The sequence below is a fragment of the Corvus kubaryi genome, unplaced genomic scaffold, assembly GCF_017639235.1.
Source record: "Corvus kubaryi isolate FWS band 111438036 unplaced genomic scaffold, C.kubaryi_AGA036_p1.0 37387, whole genome shotgun sequence".
Classification (NCBI taxonomy): domain Eukaryota; kingdom Metazoa; phylum Chordata; class Aves; order Passeriformes; family Corvidae; genus Corvus; species Corvus kubaryi.
The window spans coordinates 9,282,155-9,301,905 of NW_024581129.1; the positions used below are offsets into that span (position 1 = coordinate 9,282,155).

Here is a 19,751-nt window from a genome sequence, read left to right on the forward strand (position 1 = left end):
CTGTAATGTCAGTGTCACTGTTAGTAAGAGACACAGCCTTCTTCAGACCCCAGTGCAGGTGATAAGCACAGCCTAAATAGGCTAAATACAGTTTTTCTACCAGTCAGTAAAAGCAGTTTAGTCTTTGCTGGATAGTGGATGTCATCATCCATGCAGGACAGCAAAAGTGGGAGGTTTTATTAAAAAAAAAAATAAAGGCAGGTTTGCTCTAAGCTATCTGAACAAACATTTGCCAAGTTCTTGAAACCTACTACTTTTTAAAGCACTCCAATAACTGGTTTAAGTTTTGTAGGTAGCAGTTTTCATAAAGATAAAAATGGCATCTACCAAAAACACAACAAAAACTTCTGAGGAGAACACTAGTTAAGCTTCCCTCCTGGAGGTTTTATCATATTCAGGAAAGCAATACAGTGGCCAACCCCAAGAACAGATTTATGCCAAAAAAATACATATACCTGAAATGAATTAAGATCAGTTTTTTATTCCCTGAGACAAATCCTCCATTTATTTGTTTGGCAAAACAATTATGTCCCTAAACAGCACACATACACACAAACACACGTACTCCCTGTCGTCTAAATACTGATTTTAGTATTAATTGCACTTTAGGTATGTTACAGAAGTAACTGCATCTTGTAGCACTAACTTACACCACGTGGATTATGAACACTGAGTTCCAACATAATCCATAATTAAGCATCCACACCTATTCTAAGATTCCTCATCTACCTGTAGCACATTTAAATTAATAAGACTTCTCTGTATGACAGCATGAGCTCAGTATTAAATTAGCTAGATTCATGAGGTTGTGAGTTCATGTGAAAATCAATGTCATAGTTACACTTCTTTAAAAGGTAAGCAGACCAAGCTAAAAAAATGTTATTTCCTACACTGTTTAGGGACTATAGCCAGATCACACAGTCAGAGGACAGAGACCCATTTCTCAATAAGAACTATGAGGTATTTTGAGGAAGCTACTTGAAAGACAATTATTTCTGTGGCAAGTCAAGTAAAATGAGGAGAGTAACGTTATCATTGTGCCATTCACAGCAGTGCATAAATAGTCTCAAGGAGTCAACATTGTTCCTCTGCACTGAGCTAGGATGAAAGTTTTCACAGCTGTGTGGTGAACTGTGTAGAGAAACTGATCCAGCTGAAAAAAGAACAGGCATTTTTTTAAACCCAGCTCAGTTTACCAGTCCAGGTCAGTGACTACTTCAGCCACATGTGGCTGCAAGCACAAGAACAGTAACTATTTACTCCAACACCATGAGTGCAAAGCTATTGGTCAAACTGCACAAAAGCACACCAATCTCCTTTTGCAGTAATTTTGCAAAGAAAATTAAATATAGAAAAGCTGAGGGATTTGCAATGCACACCAGAGAACATAGCTCCCTATGCGAAATTTTCTACAAGTATAGCACAAACCCAAGTGATTTGCACAGATTTTGGTTTCTGATATCCATTGTATAAAACATTTCTAAGCTAATTTATATTTCTACAGACCATGATGCTATTCAGCTCAAGAAAACATGGTGTTCTCATTTCTCTACACCTCTTCCACCCCCTGCCTCCAGCTACATCAAAAGAATAAACAGCATTCAAACAACCCAAAGAGATACAAAAGAACATTGTCATTAAAAGTTTGTGAGGAGCTTGTGGGTGAGGGCAGGAAGATACGAAAGGAAAGAGCTCTTGCCCTAAACCAGTCAAAAAATTTCAAATCAACTCCAAAGTATATGAGATAATAACAATATCCAAATTATACCCATAAGAGTTTAGATACTGCAATAAAGAGTCCCATCATCTCAACTCATAAATGTTCATCGGGGATTACTCACAGCAGATGAGCAGGATTTTTCAAAGATATTGTATATACAAGAAAGCATAAAGATTACAGAAATGCATCTCTGGAATTCCTGGCTTATTGAGTTGTTTATCATATAACTTACTGCATTATGCCTAGAAGAGCCAAACAACCCTAAGGGAATGTCTGTTTTTAATCAGTTCCGCTCTCACAAAAGCCCTAAAACTAAAGATTTTACCTATGTTCATCATTAACCTATATGAACATTAACCTACACGCTGGCCATCACTCTTGAACAGGAAGCCAGGAAGTTCCTTAATTTTGCTGACATAATGAAAGACATCAAAAATGCTCTTGAAGAAAGTATTACCCTCATTTGAAAGCTAAGTTCATAAAAATCAAAGCTTGATTTTTTAATGTTAAATTTACTCCCACTAATCACATTAGTGACAAACCCATTCAAATAAGAAACATTTCCAAAACCCTAGCAATGATGTTAAAAGTTTAATCACTAAGCTGTATTTAAGTATTAACATCTACTATTCAGAGATCTTGAAATTAAGATTTTATGAGCAACCCAAAGAATCATGGTCTGCTCTAAAGAATATTTTCAAGACTATGTGGATAACAGTTCAAACTGAGAACACTGTTTCTAAATAGCTGCCCTACAATAAACTCCTCTGCTCAGCTTCTTTCAGGAAACACTTGTGACATAAGATATAACTTTCATTTGTTTAGCTTACTGTTTGCATGTTGTAGTTTGTGTTTTGCTTGAAGAACATGACTACAGCACAAAGGAAAAGGTTTCCTTGTTCTGACTGCTGCCCACAGGATCAGGTAGAACTTCTGGAGGAAGGAGGAAGATAGTTTTTTTTCTCCCCAGCAGGAAGAGAGGATGGTCAGCTAGGGAAAGACTCTACATCACAAACTAGAGACAACTAGGTGTAGCAGGAAGCTGGCTGGCAGCCCAGAGCACACCTGCCAAAAAGCCCCAGGAGCAACACACTCACTAAGGACCTTTAGGTAACACTGAACTGCAGAGCCTTGGATGCTCCTACAGGTGCTAAAAACACCACATGCTGCAGACAGAGACCTGGTCTGCAAGGACTGAATGAATGCAGAAAAAGACCTGTTCATTTAAACACCTCACAGCTCCAACTTCTGACATGCAGTTAAATCTTATTTAAAAAAAAGAAAAATAGAGTTGTCTTATTCTGGTTTGTTAGTTTGCATTATAGGAGAAAGAAAACTAGCTCAAAAAATACAACCCTTGGCCTGCTCACTGTAAGGAAAAGGTGAGACAGTCTCATGTCTAGGCTCTGACTTAGGTGATGTGGCAGATGGCTGATGTTAACTAGAAAATGGCAAAGCTTCTAAAATCATGTGGAAGTAAGACACGGCAAGTCTTCCAAGTTTCCATGATTTAAAAATAATATAATAGTTTTTCTGAAACAAGAAGCTACAAGTTCTGAATAATGACAGAATGGATAAACATTCTTTTCTTGCAAACAGTAATTTTCAGTTCTTGCTTAAAAAAGAAAAAAAAAAAAAAAAAAAAAAAGGCAGCTGCTCTCCCTACAGTTTTTTTGTTAACTCTTCCTTTCATTACAGTTAGGCAGTGTTAACTCTGAAGCCAGAACAGACACAGCAGGTTTCCTCTCACTTACTCTCACAACTTTGAAATGTCACTCCTAGAGGAATATTCCATTTCAAGTACACAACTAATTTGAAAAGCTTAAATTTAATGTATTATTGTGACAGTTTTAGAAGTTGCAGTTTGTACTTGTTGCAAATACGCATTTCTAGAAAGAATTTTGGTTATGATTGAAAAATTAACCTGCTCAATTGGCACCTACTAGTTGGTATGTGTGTGTTGGTGTTCCTGAAAACAACCTAGTGACAAATCCCATCTTAAAATGAAATTGTACCGATCAGTTCTATCTTCACCTTCGCATTCAAATCAAGTCACTGTGGGTCCACATTTAATCTACAGAATATTTGTAACATCTGCTAAATTATATGGAGTTACTGCCTCACGTCTCAGTGTCAAGAGAATCACATAACTGCTGTCACTATAATAATATGATTTTCAGAACAATGAAAGGTGAAAGCCACTTATCACAATTATTTCCTCATTTGTGAGGGCCATCTGAAGCTAAAATAATTAATTTTGCCAACCCTTGTATTACACGGTTTGAAAGAATGGAATTTTTCCCGAATTTAAACATTTAAATTCAAATTAATTTTTAATTCAATTTAAATTCAGCATTAGAACCTTTTTAATTTCAACTCCTTTTCCTTTATGTGACAGATTGCAGCACCTTTAGAAGTTTCCTAAAGTAAAATCTACAGATTAATTATGTAAAGGATCAAATCTGTGCATAAAGGCTTCTAGATTCCTCAAGTCCTTCCTTACTTCAATTTGTTCAAGGAGTTTGCATGAAGATCCAATTCAAAAGCAAAATACTTCTCATAGCATCATCCCGTAAATCATGTATGTACAGTTCTTATGCCATCTTATAATTGGGTTACCTGACAATGTTAGTATCAATGCTTTGTGTCATTTGAATTGACATTACCAGAGGGATATTTTAGTTTTTCCAGACTGTTGAGCACACTCAGTTTTCACTATCACCGGTTTCTGAGGCTCCTACAACATAAAGAACACCTGACCAGTTTTTCTTCAGTTCCACTACTCCCAAAGCTTACTCCAGAAACAATTTTCTAAATTGTAAATATATCCTCAACACTGGCATAAACAAGGCCATTAAAGCAGTCCGGGTACTCTTCTAAGTGTCCTTTCACAGGTCAGCAGAAAGTAAAGAAAAGGTATTTACTTCATAGATTCTCTCCAGCATTACCAGCATGAACCCGAAAGCCAATAAAACCTCAGTTTAAAGAAAAATGCAGTTAGTTATTGATTCCAAGGCTAGAGGTAAATCTGCTAAAGCTGATGCTGTACTTCCCTGTTTTAGCAGGTTTTTTAATACAACAACTACTTACTTGTTAAAAAAAGGTTCAATGAGTTTTGATCTAGCAGACACATGGCTTTTCGGAGGACTGAGGAATGAACCTGATGAATGAAGAATAAATTCAGTATGTATTAGCAGCTATGGACAGCACCAGGGAGAAGGTTTGGAAAAGACATCGTAAGTACCCAGGAAATTAGCCATGGAAATGAAGCACAGTCCAGTAATGTAAGCGTCATATCCTGCTTCATGGAGTTGTTCAGATGCTGTATCATAACTTGGAAATCCTTCTGCACTTTCTGAGGGGAAAAAGACATTTATAAATATATTATCACAGAAGATAGATAGTCCTGTATGCTTACCCACAGGATTATTTTGTCAGAGCTTAACATCATTTGGGGAAGTCTATACAATTTTCAGACTCTCTGAAATTTCTTAAGCTCTTAAAAAAGCAGTTTTCTTTGGCATTTTTAAGTAAGAATAGGTTTGTAAGATGGAAAGTCTTTCCTACTAAAAAGCCCTTAATCCCCAGACCTACTTAGCCAAATGGAGTATTAATTCTAAAACAATGACAGCAGGATTGCCCATAAAGAGTATCTTTTTTTCTGACTTACTTGCATTTAAGAGAACAGACACTCAGTCTAACTGAAAGCTTCACTATTAACCTGTTTGCCAACCATGTGATTGACCTATGGTCAGATTTTTCAGGGTATTTAAATGAAGATGGAACTAAGTGATTTAAGGATGTCTTTATTGATAAATGCATTGGTGTTTATGCTCTGCACATTCAGCAACATAAAGTACTACTCATCTTGATTTTTATCAAGCATTGAAACTTTCCCTTTCAACATACTCCACTCTTCAATATCACCTTCCCTATTCTAAATCAGCAGTTTAAGAAAAATTCCAGAACCTTGAGCTAAGATTGCCCCTTGATTAAATACCCTTGTGATCACCTCAAAGTAAAAAACCTTTTTCCTACTAGAAGAACTTCAGTAATGTCCAGAACACACACGACTGATCATTACTGTCTAAGTTTTCTTGGTTTTGTTTGTCCAAGTGCCTCTTGGAGTGCTCTGGCTTTGATCTGAAGACAACCACCAAACGGAAGTTTTAAATGAATTTCAAATTAATCCTCAAAAATCAACCTAAAAAAAAATCCATCATTAGAAGGTGATGAAACTGCTGTTCACTGAACACATCCATTCTTTTACTATCTGGATTCCATTTAAGTTCCAGGTATACTTCTAAATATAACTGCACTGTATGTATAGTGCCCTCATTTAAAGTCCCTTCATCAAAACACTAAGTATCAGTAGGGGAAAAGTACCAAGAACAAAAATAGTCAAAACACTTTGTTTCCTCTGAAAGAGGAAAACATTTCAGAAATAAGAGCATTTTGATATATCCTTACCAACTTTAGGAGGGCTGAATGGAACCTCTTTTAAACGCTTTTCCAGTTCTGCAAGTGATGTATTATTAATGATCTCCTGCAAGAAAAGCCATCATTAACTGCCAATGCCAAGCACATTTTCCCTGGAAACTGAAATCAAATAGGATCAAAGGAGTATTTACTGCTGCCACCTTGTGTTCTCTAAGGATTTACACACAGCCCCATTTCAAACTAAGGCACCAGAGGTGTGTCAAGACAAGTTTCAAAGTTAACTTGCCTCACCTGCATCGTGAGTCATGAGCATTTATTAATGCTGCTCAGAATTATTGATAGATTATGCCAAAGTAATATTTCTGTCTGAATCTAGTTTCATGCAGGGCACATGTGGCAAGGGAAAAGACAGCATGAACAGCAGGGCAAAATATTCTAAATATTGATCATAATAGTTGAAGGCATTCAAGGTGAGTATTGAAACGCTTGCTGACTGGACATTCTTGAATAGTTTTGTAAGTTTAAATTCTGCTGATTTAAAGTAATACAGAGACAGTGAAAGAAGCCTGACAATCAGAAAGTTGCTCCTACACTTCAACTTGGCTGAGTAGCATCAGTGAATCTACTGATAAATTATATGCATAAAATAAAAAACCACAAAGATGTATTAAAGATTAATCCCTTACTGAAGTTCTTAATCAAATATATGTTGTCAATCAGTACTACCGAGACATGCAGAATCAACAGCCAGGGAAGGCAAAACATCTCACACAATCTTTCTTAAGGTTGTCTGAGATCTATGAGGACCAGATTTCCTGTGGTTCTCAATCAAGCTTAGCTGTGCACACTCTTCATCAAGTCTGCAGACTAAAAAGTTACCAAGAACTAAGTACAGTGAACAAGCTCAAATGATGCATTAATTTGGCATCCCAAAGCAGCATTTCATAAACATAGCCTAAAAACCCAAGCATCTGCTGTAGAACTGCAAATATCAACACAACTGTACCAAACATAAAACTTGTGGAGGATTCTTACTTTTCAGAATGCCAAAGCCTCCATTCTTAGAGAGCAGTGTGCATCAAAAACCTGACAATACCCACAAGTATATTGTAGTAGCACTTCATTATGCAATGCTCTGGAGTTACAGAGCTATGCACAAAGACAGATGCTGCTTCCTCAGCATGTTTTTTAATTAATTCAAAGGCACATGGGAAAACAAGAGCTTATGAACACTTATCTCAATACTTCTTTAGAGAAATAAAACTCATGCTGTAAGAGATTTTAAGAGAAACCTGTAATTTTTTTTCCTCCTGCTGACTACCCACTGAGTTACTGGCCACAAGAGAACCTCATGATGATAAAGCATTTTTCCAGACAAATCTAAGTCAGCACTCACAGTACTCTAAGGTTTTGAGTATACAAGAAACTTCCAGATCCTGTTTGTTCATGAACAGCACTTTTTTTATCTCCTGAGGGGACATGCTACTTAACAAGAAGAAAATAATGTACTAATCACATTTTACGTAGCAAAAATTCTACATATTTTGGAATCCAAAGCTGCCAAACACAAAAGTCACTAGTAGGAAAAATTTGCATTCTATACATTCTGTAGGTTTAGATAAGGGGTAAAGAAAAATCATTGTTCTAAGCAGCATCACAGAAAACATTATTTTTACATTATATAGCTTTCTCTACAAAGAATATACTTTGTTTCAATAGACATGTATTAATTCAAGTTTGTATCTTCAAGTCATTCTATAATATTAATTTACCTTAAAAGGTTGAGTACTTGCCATCAGTTTAGTATCCAGTAACCTAGAAACAAAATAAGAGCTAAATAGGTTGAAACAGAAGAATGCCCGTTTTGCCAAATCCTCAAAAAATATTTTAGTGTATTAGCTTGGAAACAGCAGATACACCCTACTGAAAATTACTGTTGGATCTTGGAACAGCCAAAACATTCCTTGGCTTTGTTCAGCATGAAAAAGGACAGCAACTAAGGAACAGCAAGAGATGCAAACAACTACTAGCATATAAATCTTGTTCCAAATGAAGTGTAGATTCAAAACACCAAACATCACGCCAAACCCAGGGGAGTAGCAAAGGTGCATCTTTTGCCAAGAAGTGAACCAACAGCACTGCTTTTCTGAAAAAAAGCTGCTCAAAAATACTTTAAAAATTGTATTTATCTAACTTGATCCCAATTTCTTTTCCAGTAACAGCCAGGGTACAGGGCTAGGGCAAACAATATCAGCTTCCTGAAACTCTACTGAAATGGTTGAAAGTTTGAACTAAGAACTTACCGGGGAAAGACACACGATGTTACTTCCTTGAACTCACTTAGGTCCTAATTTAACATTAAACCGGAAGATAAAATCCAAGTCAGTGAAGTGTTTACAATCTCGGGAGGACAGAGAGCAGTAGCTACAAATATCCAAACAGCCTCTAAAAGTGAGCTACAGTAACTGAATTCTCACCATGTTAAGAGATATATCTGTCAGCACTACCATAGACACCACCTGCAATTACACACAACTACAGACTAAGTATTTCTGATTTGTCTGTCATTAGCAAGAAAGTGTTCCATCACTGCCAACGCCTTATCCTATTTTATAACCTAGGCTACCTCTAATTCCCACCTACTTAACAGTTCTTCTTAAGTGTTCCCAGCATTTAGTATTTCAATGGAATATAAGCAGTCACCCCAGGTATACAGTCAGTGACTGACTACAGGTTTAGATGTGCCAAGGGTCAAAGTACAGGAACTACTGACAATTGCTTAGGTTCCAACACCATCCAAATCAGTCCCAAACTTCTTTTTCCCATCTTACGATCAAGTGTTTCCCAGAACACCCACAAGTCCTTTAAGACTGCAAGTAACAATGTCATGTGAGCCATCCTTCCAATGAGACCTTTGGCTTCTTCAGACAATGTTCTTGGTGCCAATACACTGCTCAGCTTAACTGAAGTGTGAGGCTGTGCAGTCATGAACTGTTAGACTGCCCTGCTGCAGTCATCAAAGTGTGCTCCCTCCAATTATTCTGACATTACACCTCTTCACCCCAGTGAACATCATCCTGCTACAAGACTGCTTAGCATTTTATTAAGTGCACTATATTATATGAAAATACACGTTCCCATTTTGTAAACTACAAGGGGGAAAATGCCACATAATTGTCATGAAGCTCCACACCAGTATCTTGTAACATGTCAGTTAGTTAAATAGAGCTGATATAAACAAAAAACACAATTCCACTGTTTGATTTGTATATTTTAAAAATGCAAAGGGGAACAATTCAATCCAACTAAACTTTCTACATAAAGATTTATGAAAATAAGGCAGTAGCCCAGAAGTACCAAATGGATTATTTTAAAATGCTTTTCTATACTTCTTCACAGACTGACCAATTCTTCCAATCAGAAGAAAGTGTGGAGAACAAACTAAAAGACAAATACATTAAGGCATTTATTTTTTCATCTGAACACTCAAAAGATTACTTACATCAGGTAGGGGACAATAGAACTGATGTATGGTGTGCATAACATCCAGCAGCATGTTGTGCCCAATAACAAGCTTGCCCTGCAAAAAGAACATTAAATGTCTGTTACACTTCCAGTCCTGGCCATGGCAAAGGGTATCTGTGAAAACCCCTCTCAGATGCCAGCCAAGGGCACCTGGGAACAAATACACACCAAACTTCCCCATTTGCTCTCTGCCTGCCCCACACACTCCTCCGTTCTCTCAGAGCAGCCACTTCTTTTTCCTCTACTCCCAACCATTTATCAGAGGCTTCTGCAGCAGCTTCAAATGTTGAGAAGATGCACTAGAACAGCTACTTACAACTTGGGTTCCAAATGTTATCTACTTAAGATTGAAGTCAAGGCATTTCTCAGTCCATTACCTTTTAATTTACTTATAAAACAACACAATATATTCCTCATGGTTATAATATACAGTAATTATTAAGGGCATGGTCTGGCTCCTCACAGTGCAGAACCTTTCATGCCAGATTTTGTACAAGCAAGCTCCTTGAAAAAGCTCAAGCAGTTTTTTAAATGTTAACTTTTGATTCATTTGACATGACAACAACCCTTTTTGACAGCCTTTAACTGCCAGGGAAAAAAAACAAAAAAATCCACAATCTTTTCAGAACAGAGAAAAAAAAGCCACCAAAGTTCATTTACGTAAGAGTCCTAAGAAATTGCTATTCTTGACTCTTACAGAGAATAAGATTCTTCATGTTATTCTTTAGTTTAAGCTTACTTAACTTACTACACTCAACCACTGTAAACATGAAGAAACAAACTTCAAAAGTCACTTTAACTTGAATTTCATCTTCTCTTCCAAAATGTAACAGCAAAAGAATGCTTTCTTTGAATAATTTATTTTTTCTTACTAACAAAGGTAGGTTAAAAATCACATTAACTTACAGAATTAGCAATGGCATGAACAACTCTGGAGAATCCTACAGCATCATTCAATTCTTCCTGTAAGCAAAAATTCTGACATTAGTGAAACATAAATACAAATATTACCAAAACTGTACCTGCAAACTGGCAGATGCCCCCAGTTTGCCTCAAACTGTTTCTCAGCCATAGCCAAGAACAGACCACAAAGGAAATGTCAATATTTGGAAGATACAAGAGGCCAAAGCAGGATGCTGCTCGCAGAATTCCTGTTTTATACGTAGTTCTAGCTCACTGTCAAGTAGGACGAGTCACAAGCTCCTGTCCTGGGTTGCCCCTGGCCAGAAGCCAAACAGCCATTCTGCCCTTTGCTCACTCCTCACCCAAAATTCAAATAGAGACAGTAAGACTTGTGGATAAAGATAATGAGAGCCCTTCAGCCTCCTTCCTTTTGGGGGAGAGTGGGAGAGAAAGCCTTGACACTGTGCAAGTGCTGTTCAGCAGCAGACAAAACACATGGATGGTATCACTAGTGTTTTAGCCACAAATGCAAAGCACAGCAAAATACAGGCTGCTACAAAGAGGGGTAACTCCACCCCAACCAGAGCAGTAACAGCTGCAGTCAGTTCACTGTCAACACATGATCTCCAACAGTGCTCAGCAGCTATTACACTACAAACAGCTCAGAAGGTATTAAAATTAACCTACATATCTTCAGCTGTACTTTTTACAGCTATTGTTTAAATGCAACAGGTTGAATCCTGATTGTTACTCCTATTAAATCAGACCATATTTTTATGCTAACACAGACTGGGGAAGAAACATTTTTCATTATTATATAAACAAAATCAACAAGAAACATTAAAATGTGTGACATATTATATAACACTGTAGTTGTATAAACTGACTCTTGATAGATTTGGAGGGATCTGACTACAGCACAAACTGTTCTGTAACAGATTTTTCTTTTTCAGGTCTAGGGAAGTAATTTCTGCCTTGTGTTATCTGTCTTTATTCAACCAGAACTGAAATTCAGTAAAAACATTCACTGCTACTTTAGTTCAGCTCTGAATGCTGCTAGTCCAAGCAATAACACCCCCACTAAAAATGCTTCAGAAAAATCTACAGTAGAAGTAAATTGTTCCTGACTTGCCTTCTGGAAAAAAGAGATGCCACATTAGTTAATGTCTCTTTAGATATCTCTTTCCCTCTTAAAAGGCGCTCTGCATTGAAGTATTAGTTGCTCCACCCAAATTGACTTTATCTTGATATATGAAAGCACAAATCACAAGAGTCTGATCAGGAATTTCCACAATTCCAGTCTTATGACCCCCTGAAACTTGCATCACTCAGTAAGCAAAATACAAAGACCCATAAACAGTGAGAGTTCCTGAATATAGCAGGTGTGACCTCCTGGTCAGCCGGTTACCACAGCACTAGTGTACAGTGTGTTTCTATCAAGAAATGACACATTAATTGTACAGGACACTAACTCCGACAACTAAGAGCAAGCAAGCTTTGTAAGAGAAGGGAAGACTTCTTTGTGAATCCAAACAATGTGCCAACTTACTCAAGAATTTCTGCAAGAAACTGATGTTTCCTATTACTGGGCCACGCTTCTGTGAGAGCACAGATACCTGTAAGGAGGTATTCACTGCTCCAGAATACTCATTCAGTACTCCACAGATTCTGATTTTTTAGAATTTTTTAGAGTGCCATGCAACTTTTTGCTCTGTTGCAAAGCCTAAGTTATCTGGTAGAATTTAGAAGATCAGTTTCAGCCAGCCACAGCAAACCAAAGGGAAATGACACCAAACCCTATCCCGCATTTTTGCATTGCTGAGAGAAGTCAATGATTCTCACCCTACCCCTCTCACATAAACAAATGAAATTGAATTTATTTACCTGTTCTTTTGCTTGTTTCTGCTGCTCTCTTCTTTTTCGTTCCTCTTCATCTACCTTACTAATAACTATGTATCTCTCCTTCTAAAGCAAAAAATGAATCGTTTAAGGAATGACTCTGAGAAGTTCAGATTTAAGGCTGCTGCAAGTTGCTGTAAATTTACATCGTAAAGAAAACTGTCATACCTCAACAGCAGTTACTTGGCAACACAACTGTTTCTATTGTAGGCACCACATTATCACCTACTCCCAGAAGCCTACTTTAGAACGATGTATTTGATTCATCCACCAAACCTAATTTTTCCTAAACTCAATTTTTTCTTCTCAAAAAAGGTTATCAGCATTTCCTTGTAAATAGTTTGTGCCAAATACCTTTTGAAGCAGAAAACTGTGATGGGAAGTGAGGACACAGCATGTGATGCTGCTGTTTTTCCTTTAAGATCACAGCCTACTTTTCCCTAATATTGAACATCAGATCCACTGTACTTTAAAACATCTTTATTATCTGTTTAAAAAGTAATATTATGCCACACAAATACATGCCCACCATACATGTTGGTCAGATATAATGTTTAGGAACTAGTTCGCTGTATTCCATTTAAAACGTTTTCCATTTGCATAATAACAAAGCTCAAGTTAGATCTAAAAGTCAGGAGAGATGGTGAAATTGAGAAATACAATTTCCTTTAAACAGAACAAATGTTAGAGGCAGTAACAGGCCTAGTTACCTTATCTGATTCCAGCGTTTCCACATGGATACCTTTCGGATACCTACATCAAAACAAATGAAAAGAAAATATCAATAGCTATTTGCTTGGCATTTAGCATACTGAAACCACAAGAGTGATTCAGTAATTTCATGTTTCATTATTACTGTAAGTCTTAGGTGCAAAAGAACTACCACAAATCTCTTTTTAATTCTAATAATGGAAAATTTGAAGCAATAGGCTAGTTTAACTGGCTCCTTACATTACCTAACAGTAACTAGCATTTACACAATTTCCCATGCTATTGTTATGGAACCTGTAACTTCTTACTTTAGTGATATTAAGCAAACATCATCTAGATATTTCATCACAATCTAGAATCTTTGCTTTCAAGAAATCCAAACCAAAAATTCTGGTGAGAATGCTCTTTTTTACTTGCAGCCCCAAGACTGCATGCCTTTAATACATCAGTTATTTGGGGATTTATTAACAACCCTGAACTTTCTGCTAGCAGTAGATTTTAATAAGAATTATTAACTCAAATGTCATCACCTCTGCTACAGGGTTGCATCATGCCACTACAGCCACATTTAATTTCCAAAGTACTGCCATACACAGAGCCACAGAGCATCCAACTGATAGCAAAAGTAAGAGAATACTGCCTTTTACTGCTAAACCAGTAGCAATTACTCTCATCTCATTATAATAAACTAACCACAACTGTGCAACCACTGCAGAACCAGCAAATTTCCTTGTCCTCTGGCTCCTCCTAAAATTAGTACTGGAGAGCACACGCCAAACACTGTTGTGTCCTCTCCACGCTGACTGCTCACAGTTGAGAGCCTCAATCTCACTTACGAGCTGCCTCATGCCACAAACCTTGGATGCATCAAAACACTGATGCACAAGAGAACACTTCAATACAGAAAATGAGCTGTGAAGAGGTCAGGACACAAGGGCAGTCAATAACTTCACTCTTTTCTGCTTTAATTATCTCCATGCTACCTTCACAGCTTGGCTTTCTCTCTCCAACACACACAGAGTGTACTCATGTACAGCAATACTGCTGAATGTTAAAAAAAACACAGCTCAAGAACACATTCTTCCATCCACTCAGGGAAGACGCAAGGATAAGTGTCAGACAAACATAAAACTACATACTACAGGAAGCAATAGATATTTTACTGATCTATTAAAAAAAAGACACTGAAAAATTGTCAAAAACAATTCCACTGTTCTTCAGGTTAGTTCTCAAGCTCACTTCTTGCGATTCCATTTTATAAAGAGAAGCTTTATTTTATCCACTTTCAGTACTGCAGCACTGAATTAACTAAACATACAAAAAAAAGACTTGTGTATTTTCCACATCTTACTAATGCAGTCATAACAGTGAAAATCTTACTCTACAGCCTTATAGTTTCTCCTAAGGCCTTAAGGGATATATTTAGCCAATATACTAAGTTATCAGAACTGCTTATGCTTGGCATCCAACAGAAAACTATAACCATACCAGTACCTACTACAGAGTTACTATTTTTTCAGGTAAAGTCCACAATCTGTATAAGCACATGCACTTTCTGTTCAGTAAAAACCTAGCATGCTGCACTTGTTACATAATTCTAGGCTGCACTGCTCTATTCAGAGATTTTACATAGGAATGAAAAAACAAATACTAAGATTTAAAATATCTACATTAATCATCACAAGTAAGTTTAATGTAACTTATCTTCAGAACATTACAAAAGTCGTCTGTTAAAGGGAAAAAAAAAATGTCTATATGAATCACCCCAAAGTTAAGTAGATCAGCTCTTACCCAGATTTCTTACCAAAAGTACTAAAAATATACAGTAAGGCAGTATTATCAGTAACTTACTTCCAGCTCAAGGTCTGATAAATTAATTTCCTTTGAAATCTAAAACCAAAAGACAATAGTGTTACTAACAATCCTTTTACAGAGTGTTTCCTAGTAATTATTTTCAGTTTAAGCTGACTCGAAATGTACGTTTGTAGGAAGATTTTTTAAAGCAAGAGTCACTGCAATCAGAACCTATAGGCTAGGAAGAGATTTACTGAATTCCAATATTCAGTTGCCAAGCTGTAAAGGCATTTACACCATGTTTTACAGTTACCCACATATCTTCCCCTCAGAGAGTATTCTGCAGTCATGGTCACTCTGTATAGATACAGTGATGGTACCTTATCCCCAGCTTCACCATGCTGTACTATTTCTAAATTCAATTTTTAAAAAAAATTTTTTAAATAATCATGCTCTCCAAATATCTACTCTCCAAAGCAAATTAGATTTTTGGGAAGGAGACCTACTAGAAACAGTCATACACTGCCAACAGTGAACAACCAATAGCTCAACAGATTTGAAAAGTTTGTTTATAAAATGCATCTCCAACGCTTATGGAACACTTCAACAGTAACAAAAGGCAGCTCACACATACAAGACATTTCTTGGCTATACTTAAATATTTTACCACTACATGCAGAAGATACAGCTCAAAATAAATTACAACACCCGTATACATCACCACATTTTCTCAACATTCAAAAATTAATCAAATGTAGATTTTGCTACAGTTAACCCAAGTAAACATATTCTTCCCTGTCACTCCCCCAATTCTGTATGACCAAAAAAAAAAAATTTTTTTCGAAGAGATGCAGTTTCAGAAACTGACCCTGTACATGGCTCCAGTTCCAAACTTTCACTTTCTTCATTCTTTAATAAGTCTTCTATCTGTTCCCTGGAAGAAACAGATTATTTGCTTCTATAACTACTACTTGATTTTTTGAACATTTACAGCCCCTCCCAAAAGACAAGAAAATGCTTCAAAACAAAAAGAGCAGTGTTTGTTACAGTGAACTAATAGAAATGTCTTCAACATATGAAAATGTTACTACTGTTCACATTTTAGTTTTAACAACATCAGAGTACATTAAACAGCATTACTTACATTACTTTCTCAACAAATTTTTTCTGATCTTCAGGAATTGTTACAGGGCACTTTGTGGAATTAGGAGAAATGTATGACAGAGATCCTGCACCATTGGCTTGAGACCGTTTTTCATCATACTGTTCCCTTAGCTGTCTCTCTTCTTCCTGATTTAAATATGGAATTCCTAACAAAAAAAGTGAAAGCTCATCACAATTAGAGACAAATTAGGGATGTGTAGGGATTCAAGCATTTGCCTCTGTTACACCCCTGAAGGCTGAAATCAAACCCTTCCCTTTCAGTCATCTGCTCTAGATGTGTGTCTGTCCAGGCGTCCAGCACATGCCAGGTTAGCTGGAACCACTGCACTAAAGAGCCTCCTCTGCACAAGGCACGAGCCCCAGCACTGCAGAGCTGCAGGTCACCACAAAAGTATTGAGCACTTCTATCCTTGCTATCTGCATCACTTCAACAGCAGATCTGTAGCAGCCCCAGTCACAACGGACTGGTTCCTTTCCTAGACATTACCACTGATGTATTACACAGCTCCATACCTTGTTACTCTCTCTATTCATGCTTTGCCTCTATACAAAAATAAACAACCAAGCTCCCATGTAAGTGGGAATTCCATTCTGTTGAACTATGCAATGAATTCTTGGGAAGGGAGTTACCACCAGCACAACAGTAGACTGGATAGGAGTAATTCAAGAACTTCATTAGGAGTTAAGACAGTGTCATGGATGGCAGCCTTCTTTCTCTTTGTGGAAAATAATGAAAGGCGTCATCATAAATTTTGCAGACAATGAAAGAAATTTAAAAAAAAACCACAAAACCACAACAACTCACCGTTGCGAAAAACTTTATTAAAATCAAATCCTTGGTTTGCTAAAAAATCTATACTTGAACTCTGCAACAAGAGAAAAAGGCTTTACAATTGGCAAAAGTAGCTGTGGCATTAAAGATCAGTTCAGTTATCTTCATGCTTTTTTAGAAATTACACAGAGTCCAAAGCCAAGAACAACCAAGTCTGTGACCCTAACGAAGACACTGAGAGTTTAGCCTATGCTACTTTTCTTATTGGTTTTCAAATTCCATAAAGTACAAAAATAATGAATATGCTAAGGGTTAAAGATGAAAGAACAAACTATGTGGAGAGAGGAAACTAAAGAAAGCAAAATGTGGTTCAGGAGAACAAATCTGAGACCAGAAAAATGTTGGCAATAGCCAGGGAAGCAGTGAAAGCAAGATAAGCAGATGAGAACAAAGGATGAAAAAGCAAGGAAACTGGAAGTTCAATGAGAAAGGGGAAAAAAATAGAATTATCTTGCCAGGTTTGGAACGTTATCTCCAATTCCAGAAACCACACAATGCAATGCATAACAAGATTTAAAAACTGAAGTCAAGGATATTATCTTAAAGCTCATTTTTGGGATTGCTCTTAACTGATGCTTATTTTTTTTTTATAAGAAAAAAAACCCCAACCCAGAAACTTACATTTTTTTATCTTTAAAGTTGAAGTTTGTTTTGGGTATACCTTAACCAAACAAAATTTAATTGTTTTTCTACTAACCTGACAGACAAACTTGACATCTGGTGAATTTCTGTTAAAGGGTTTTGGAAAAATATAGAAGTTAAATGACTTCATTATATACCTGTAGAAAAGACAAGTTACATATCAATACAGCTTATCTGTATTACTTTAGAAAATCCCCAATTAAGAAAACAAGAATTAAAAGAATAACATACTTTTCTTCTGTGTCATCATATTTAAAAGTGCAAAGGCCAAACTGAAAGAGCAAAAAATCCATGGAATGCTGTAAAGGAAAGGAAAACTTTGCATAAGAATAAAATATGTACACATTTAAAGATTATCAGGGTGCATCCATATATGATTTCTCTCAATTTCAAAATTAAGTAAGGTGAATCTTCTTAACCAATGTTTGTTTTGCTGGCAATTTTACACACCAGATTTTTTCAACTAGTTTTCATCCCTATTTAATCATCTTACTATTGGCCCAAGATGACTTTAATATGCACTTCCATTCCACAAAGAGACAAGAACCATCTCTCTTCCTCCTCTTGGTCACACACACAAGATGCTGCACCAAAAGCAGGTTCAGTTTTCATTTTAGTCCATGTAAACACTTTACCTTTTTAAGTTTCTGATACCTTTCTTCTGGAGTGTCAAAGCCATTTGTTAATGCACTAACTGAAGGCCCATCACTGATTCCTGAGAAAGTAATACATATTTTTGAGTAAGCTTTTCAAAATTAACCACAGCAAAGAAATGCAACAACCAGTAATTTAAGAGAAACGTTTTCACTTAAAAGTACATGTTACAATTATTTCAGTTGAGAAAAATACTACTGCATAAAACCCATTCCTTTTAATGGCGGTGTTCTAGAAGCAAAGCTCTTCTGCAAAAGTTCTGTCATTCTGGCTCCTATTCAACATACCAGTAACAGGCCAAGACCTACCAGTACCCTAATGTAAATGGGCTTCACAACACAACGCAGGATCAAAGCAAAACTAAAAATGTGAAGAGTGTTGCCCAGAGATTCATTGAATAACTTACATCACCTTAACCAATATGCAACAACTGTATTTCCACAAGCACCTCATGTAAGAAAACCTAGTCTTGCTCACATTTGTGTCTCATGGATGAAGTGAACTCTGCATCCCAAAAGCAAAGTACCTATTTAAAGCATCTCTCTGCTGCATGTACCCTCTGGGTTTCACAAACACACAAGTTCTTAGTGCTGCCTTTCCATGTCCAAACATTTGTAGGGCCACCCTCACTTATCCCAATCCATTGCTTTCCTGATGCATACAACACCTTCTGGTTTTTTCACCCTCAGCTGCAACAATTATCAGTTGTCATGTTGAAAGATTACTGTGGGAGCAGAAGCAGCATGAGCATGACACGTATCTTTGACCAAAGCCTTGCTATCGCGCACGTAACAACTGGTTTAATCACTTTGTGGTAGCCTCAGCTTTAGCTTTTCAAGCCAACCCTGAGACACATCATAGGAGCAAACTCGGGCACCGAGGTCAAACCACCCCCCCTCAAGACACTGCCAACAGTTCACAATCACAAAACAGGTGTGACTGTACCTGAAAACTCCCCATCGATGGCCAGGAAGTCCGACTCTTCAATGGCTTCATACACTTTGTTTAGGTTATCCTTAAAATCTGCAGGTAAAGGGGTAAAACACACTTGAGACTACAATCGACATCGTCCGGCAGCCCGGCGCCCCTCGGGCGGGCAGGGGCGGCCAGCGCCGGCCGGACACGGCGGGGCAGGGGCCTTCCCGCCGCCCGCTCAGCCTCGGGGCCGCGCCTCCCCGCTCAGGGCTGCGCCTCACGGGTTCGGGGGGAGGGGGGGAATGGGGACCCCTTCGCCATGAAGGAGAGGCTGAGGCCGGAGCGGCCACCTGCCCAGGGCAAGGAAGCCGGTACGCCGGAACACCGGGACAGCTATGCGCCAGCGGCGCAGAGCTCGGGGCGCAGGGCCGAGTGGTCACTCACTGCTCCTGATCACCTCCATCCCGCGCCCCCGCCCGCCGGAGCTCGGCCCGGCACCGCCCGCCGCCGCCGCCGCCGAGCGCTTCCGGGACCGCCCCGCGCGCCGCACGT

General features: G+C 37.8%; 1 protein-coding gene across 3 annotated transcripts in view; it reads right to left on the reverse strand.

Annotated features, from left to right (window-relative positions):
• Window positions 1–19,722, reverse strand: part of PARN (poly(A)-specific ribonuclease) — a 47,955-nt gene extending 28,233 nt beyond the window's left edge. Inside the window, exons 1-18 of one of the 3 annotated variants that reach the window (XM_042037195.1) lie at window positions 19,644–19,722; window positions 19,230–19,307; window positions 18,266–18,345; window positions 17,862–17,929; window positions 17,686–17,767; window positions 16,962–17,022; window positions 16,137–16,302; window positions 15,861–15,926; window positions 15,050–15,088; window positions 13,198–13,240; window positions 12,473–12,553; window positions 10,592–10,648; window positions 9,663–9,740; window positions 8,464–8,507; window positions 7,933–7,975; window positions 6,191–6,266; window positions 4,965–5,075; window positions 4,811–4,880 (exon numbers count right to left, since the gene is read on the reverse strand). In XM_042037195.1, coding sequence (XP_041893129.1) covers window positions 4,811–4,880; window positions 4,965–5,075; window positions 6,191–6,266; window positions 7,933–7,975; window positions 8,464–8,507; window positions 9,663–9,740; window positions 10,592–10,648; window positions 12,473–12,553; window positions 13,198–13,240; window positions 15,050–15,088; window positions 15,861–15,926; window positions 16,137–16,302; window positions 16,962–17,022; window positions 17,686–17,767; window positions 17,862–17,929; window positions 18,266–18,345; window positions 19,230–19,307; window positions 19,644–19,662 — 1,262 coding nt within the window. In that variant the 5' untranslated portion in view covers window positions 19,663–19,722. The remainder of the gene's footprint in view (window positions 1–4,810; window positions 4,881–4,964; window positions 5,076–6,190; window positions 6,267–7,932; window positions 7,976–8,463; window positions 8,508–9,662; window positions 9,741–10,591; window positions 10,649–12,472; window positions 12,554–13,197; window positions 13,241–15,049; window positions 15,089–15,860; window positions 15,927–16,136; window positions 16,303–16,961; window positions 17,023–17,685; window positions 17,768–17,861; window positions 17,930–18,265; window positions 18,346–19,229; window positions 19,308–19,643) is intronic. The other 2 variants (XM_042037197.1, XM_042037196.1) reach the window with 2 other exon arrangements.
• Window positions 19,723–19,751: the final 29 nt, after the last annotated feature.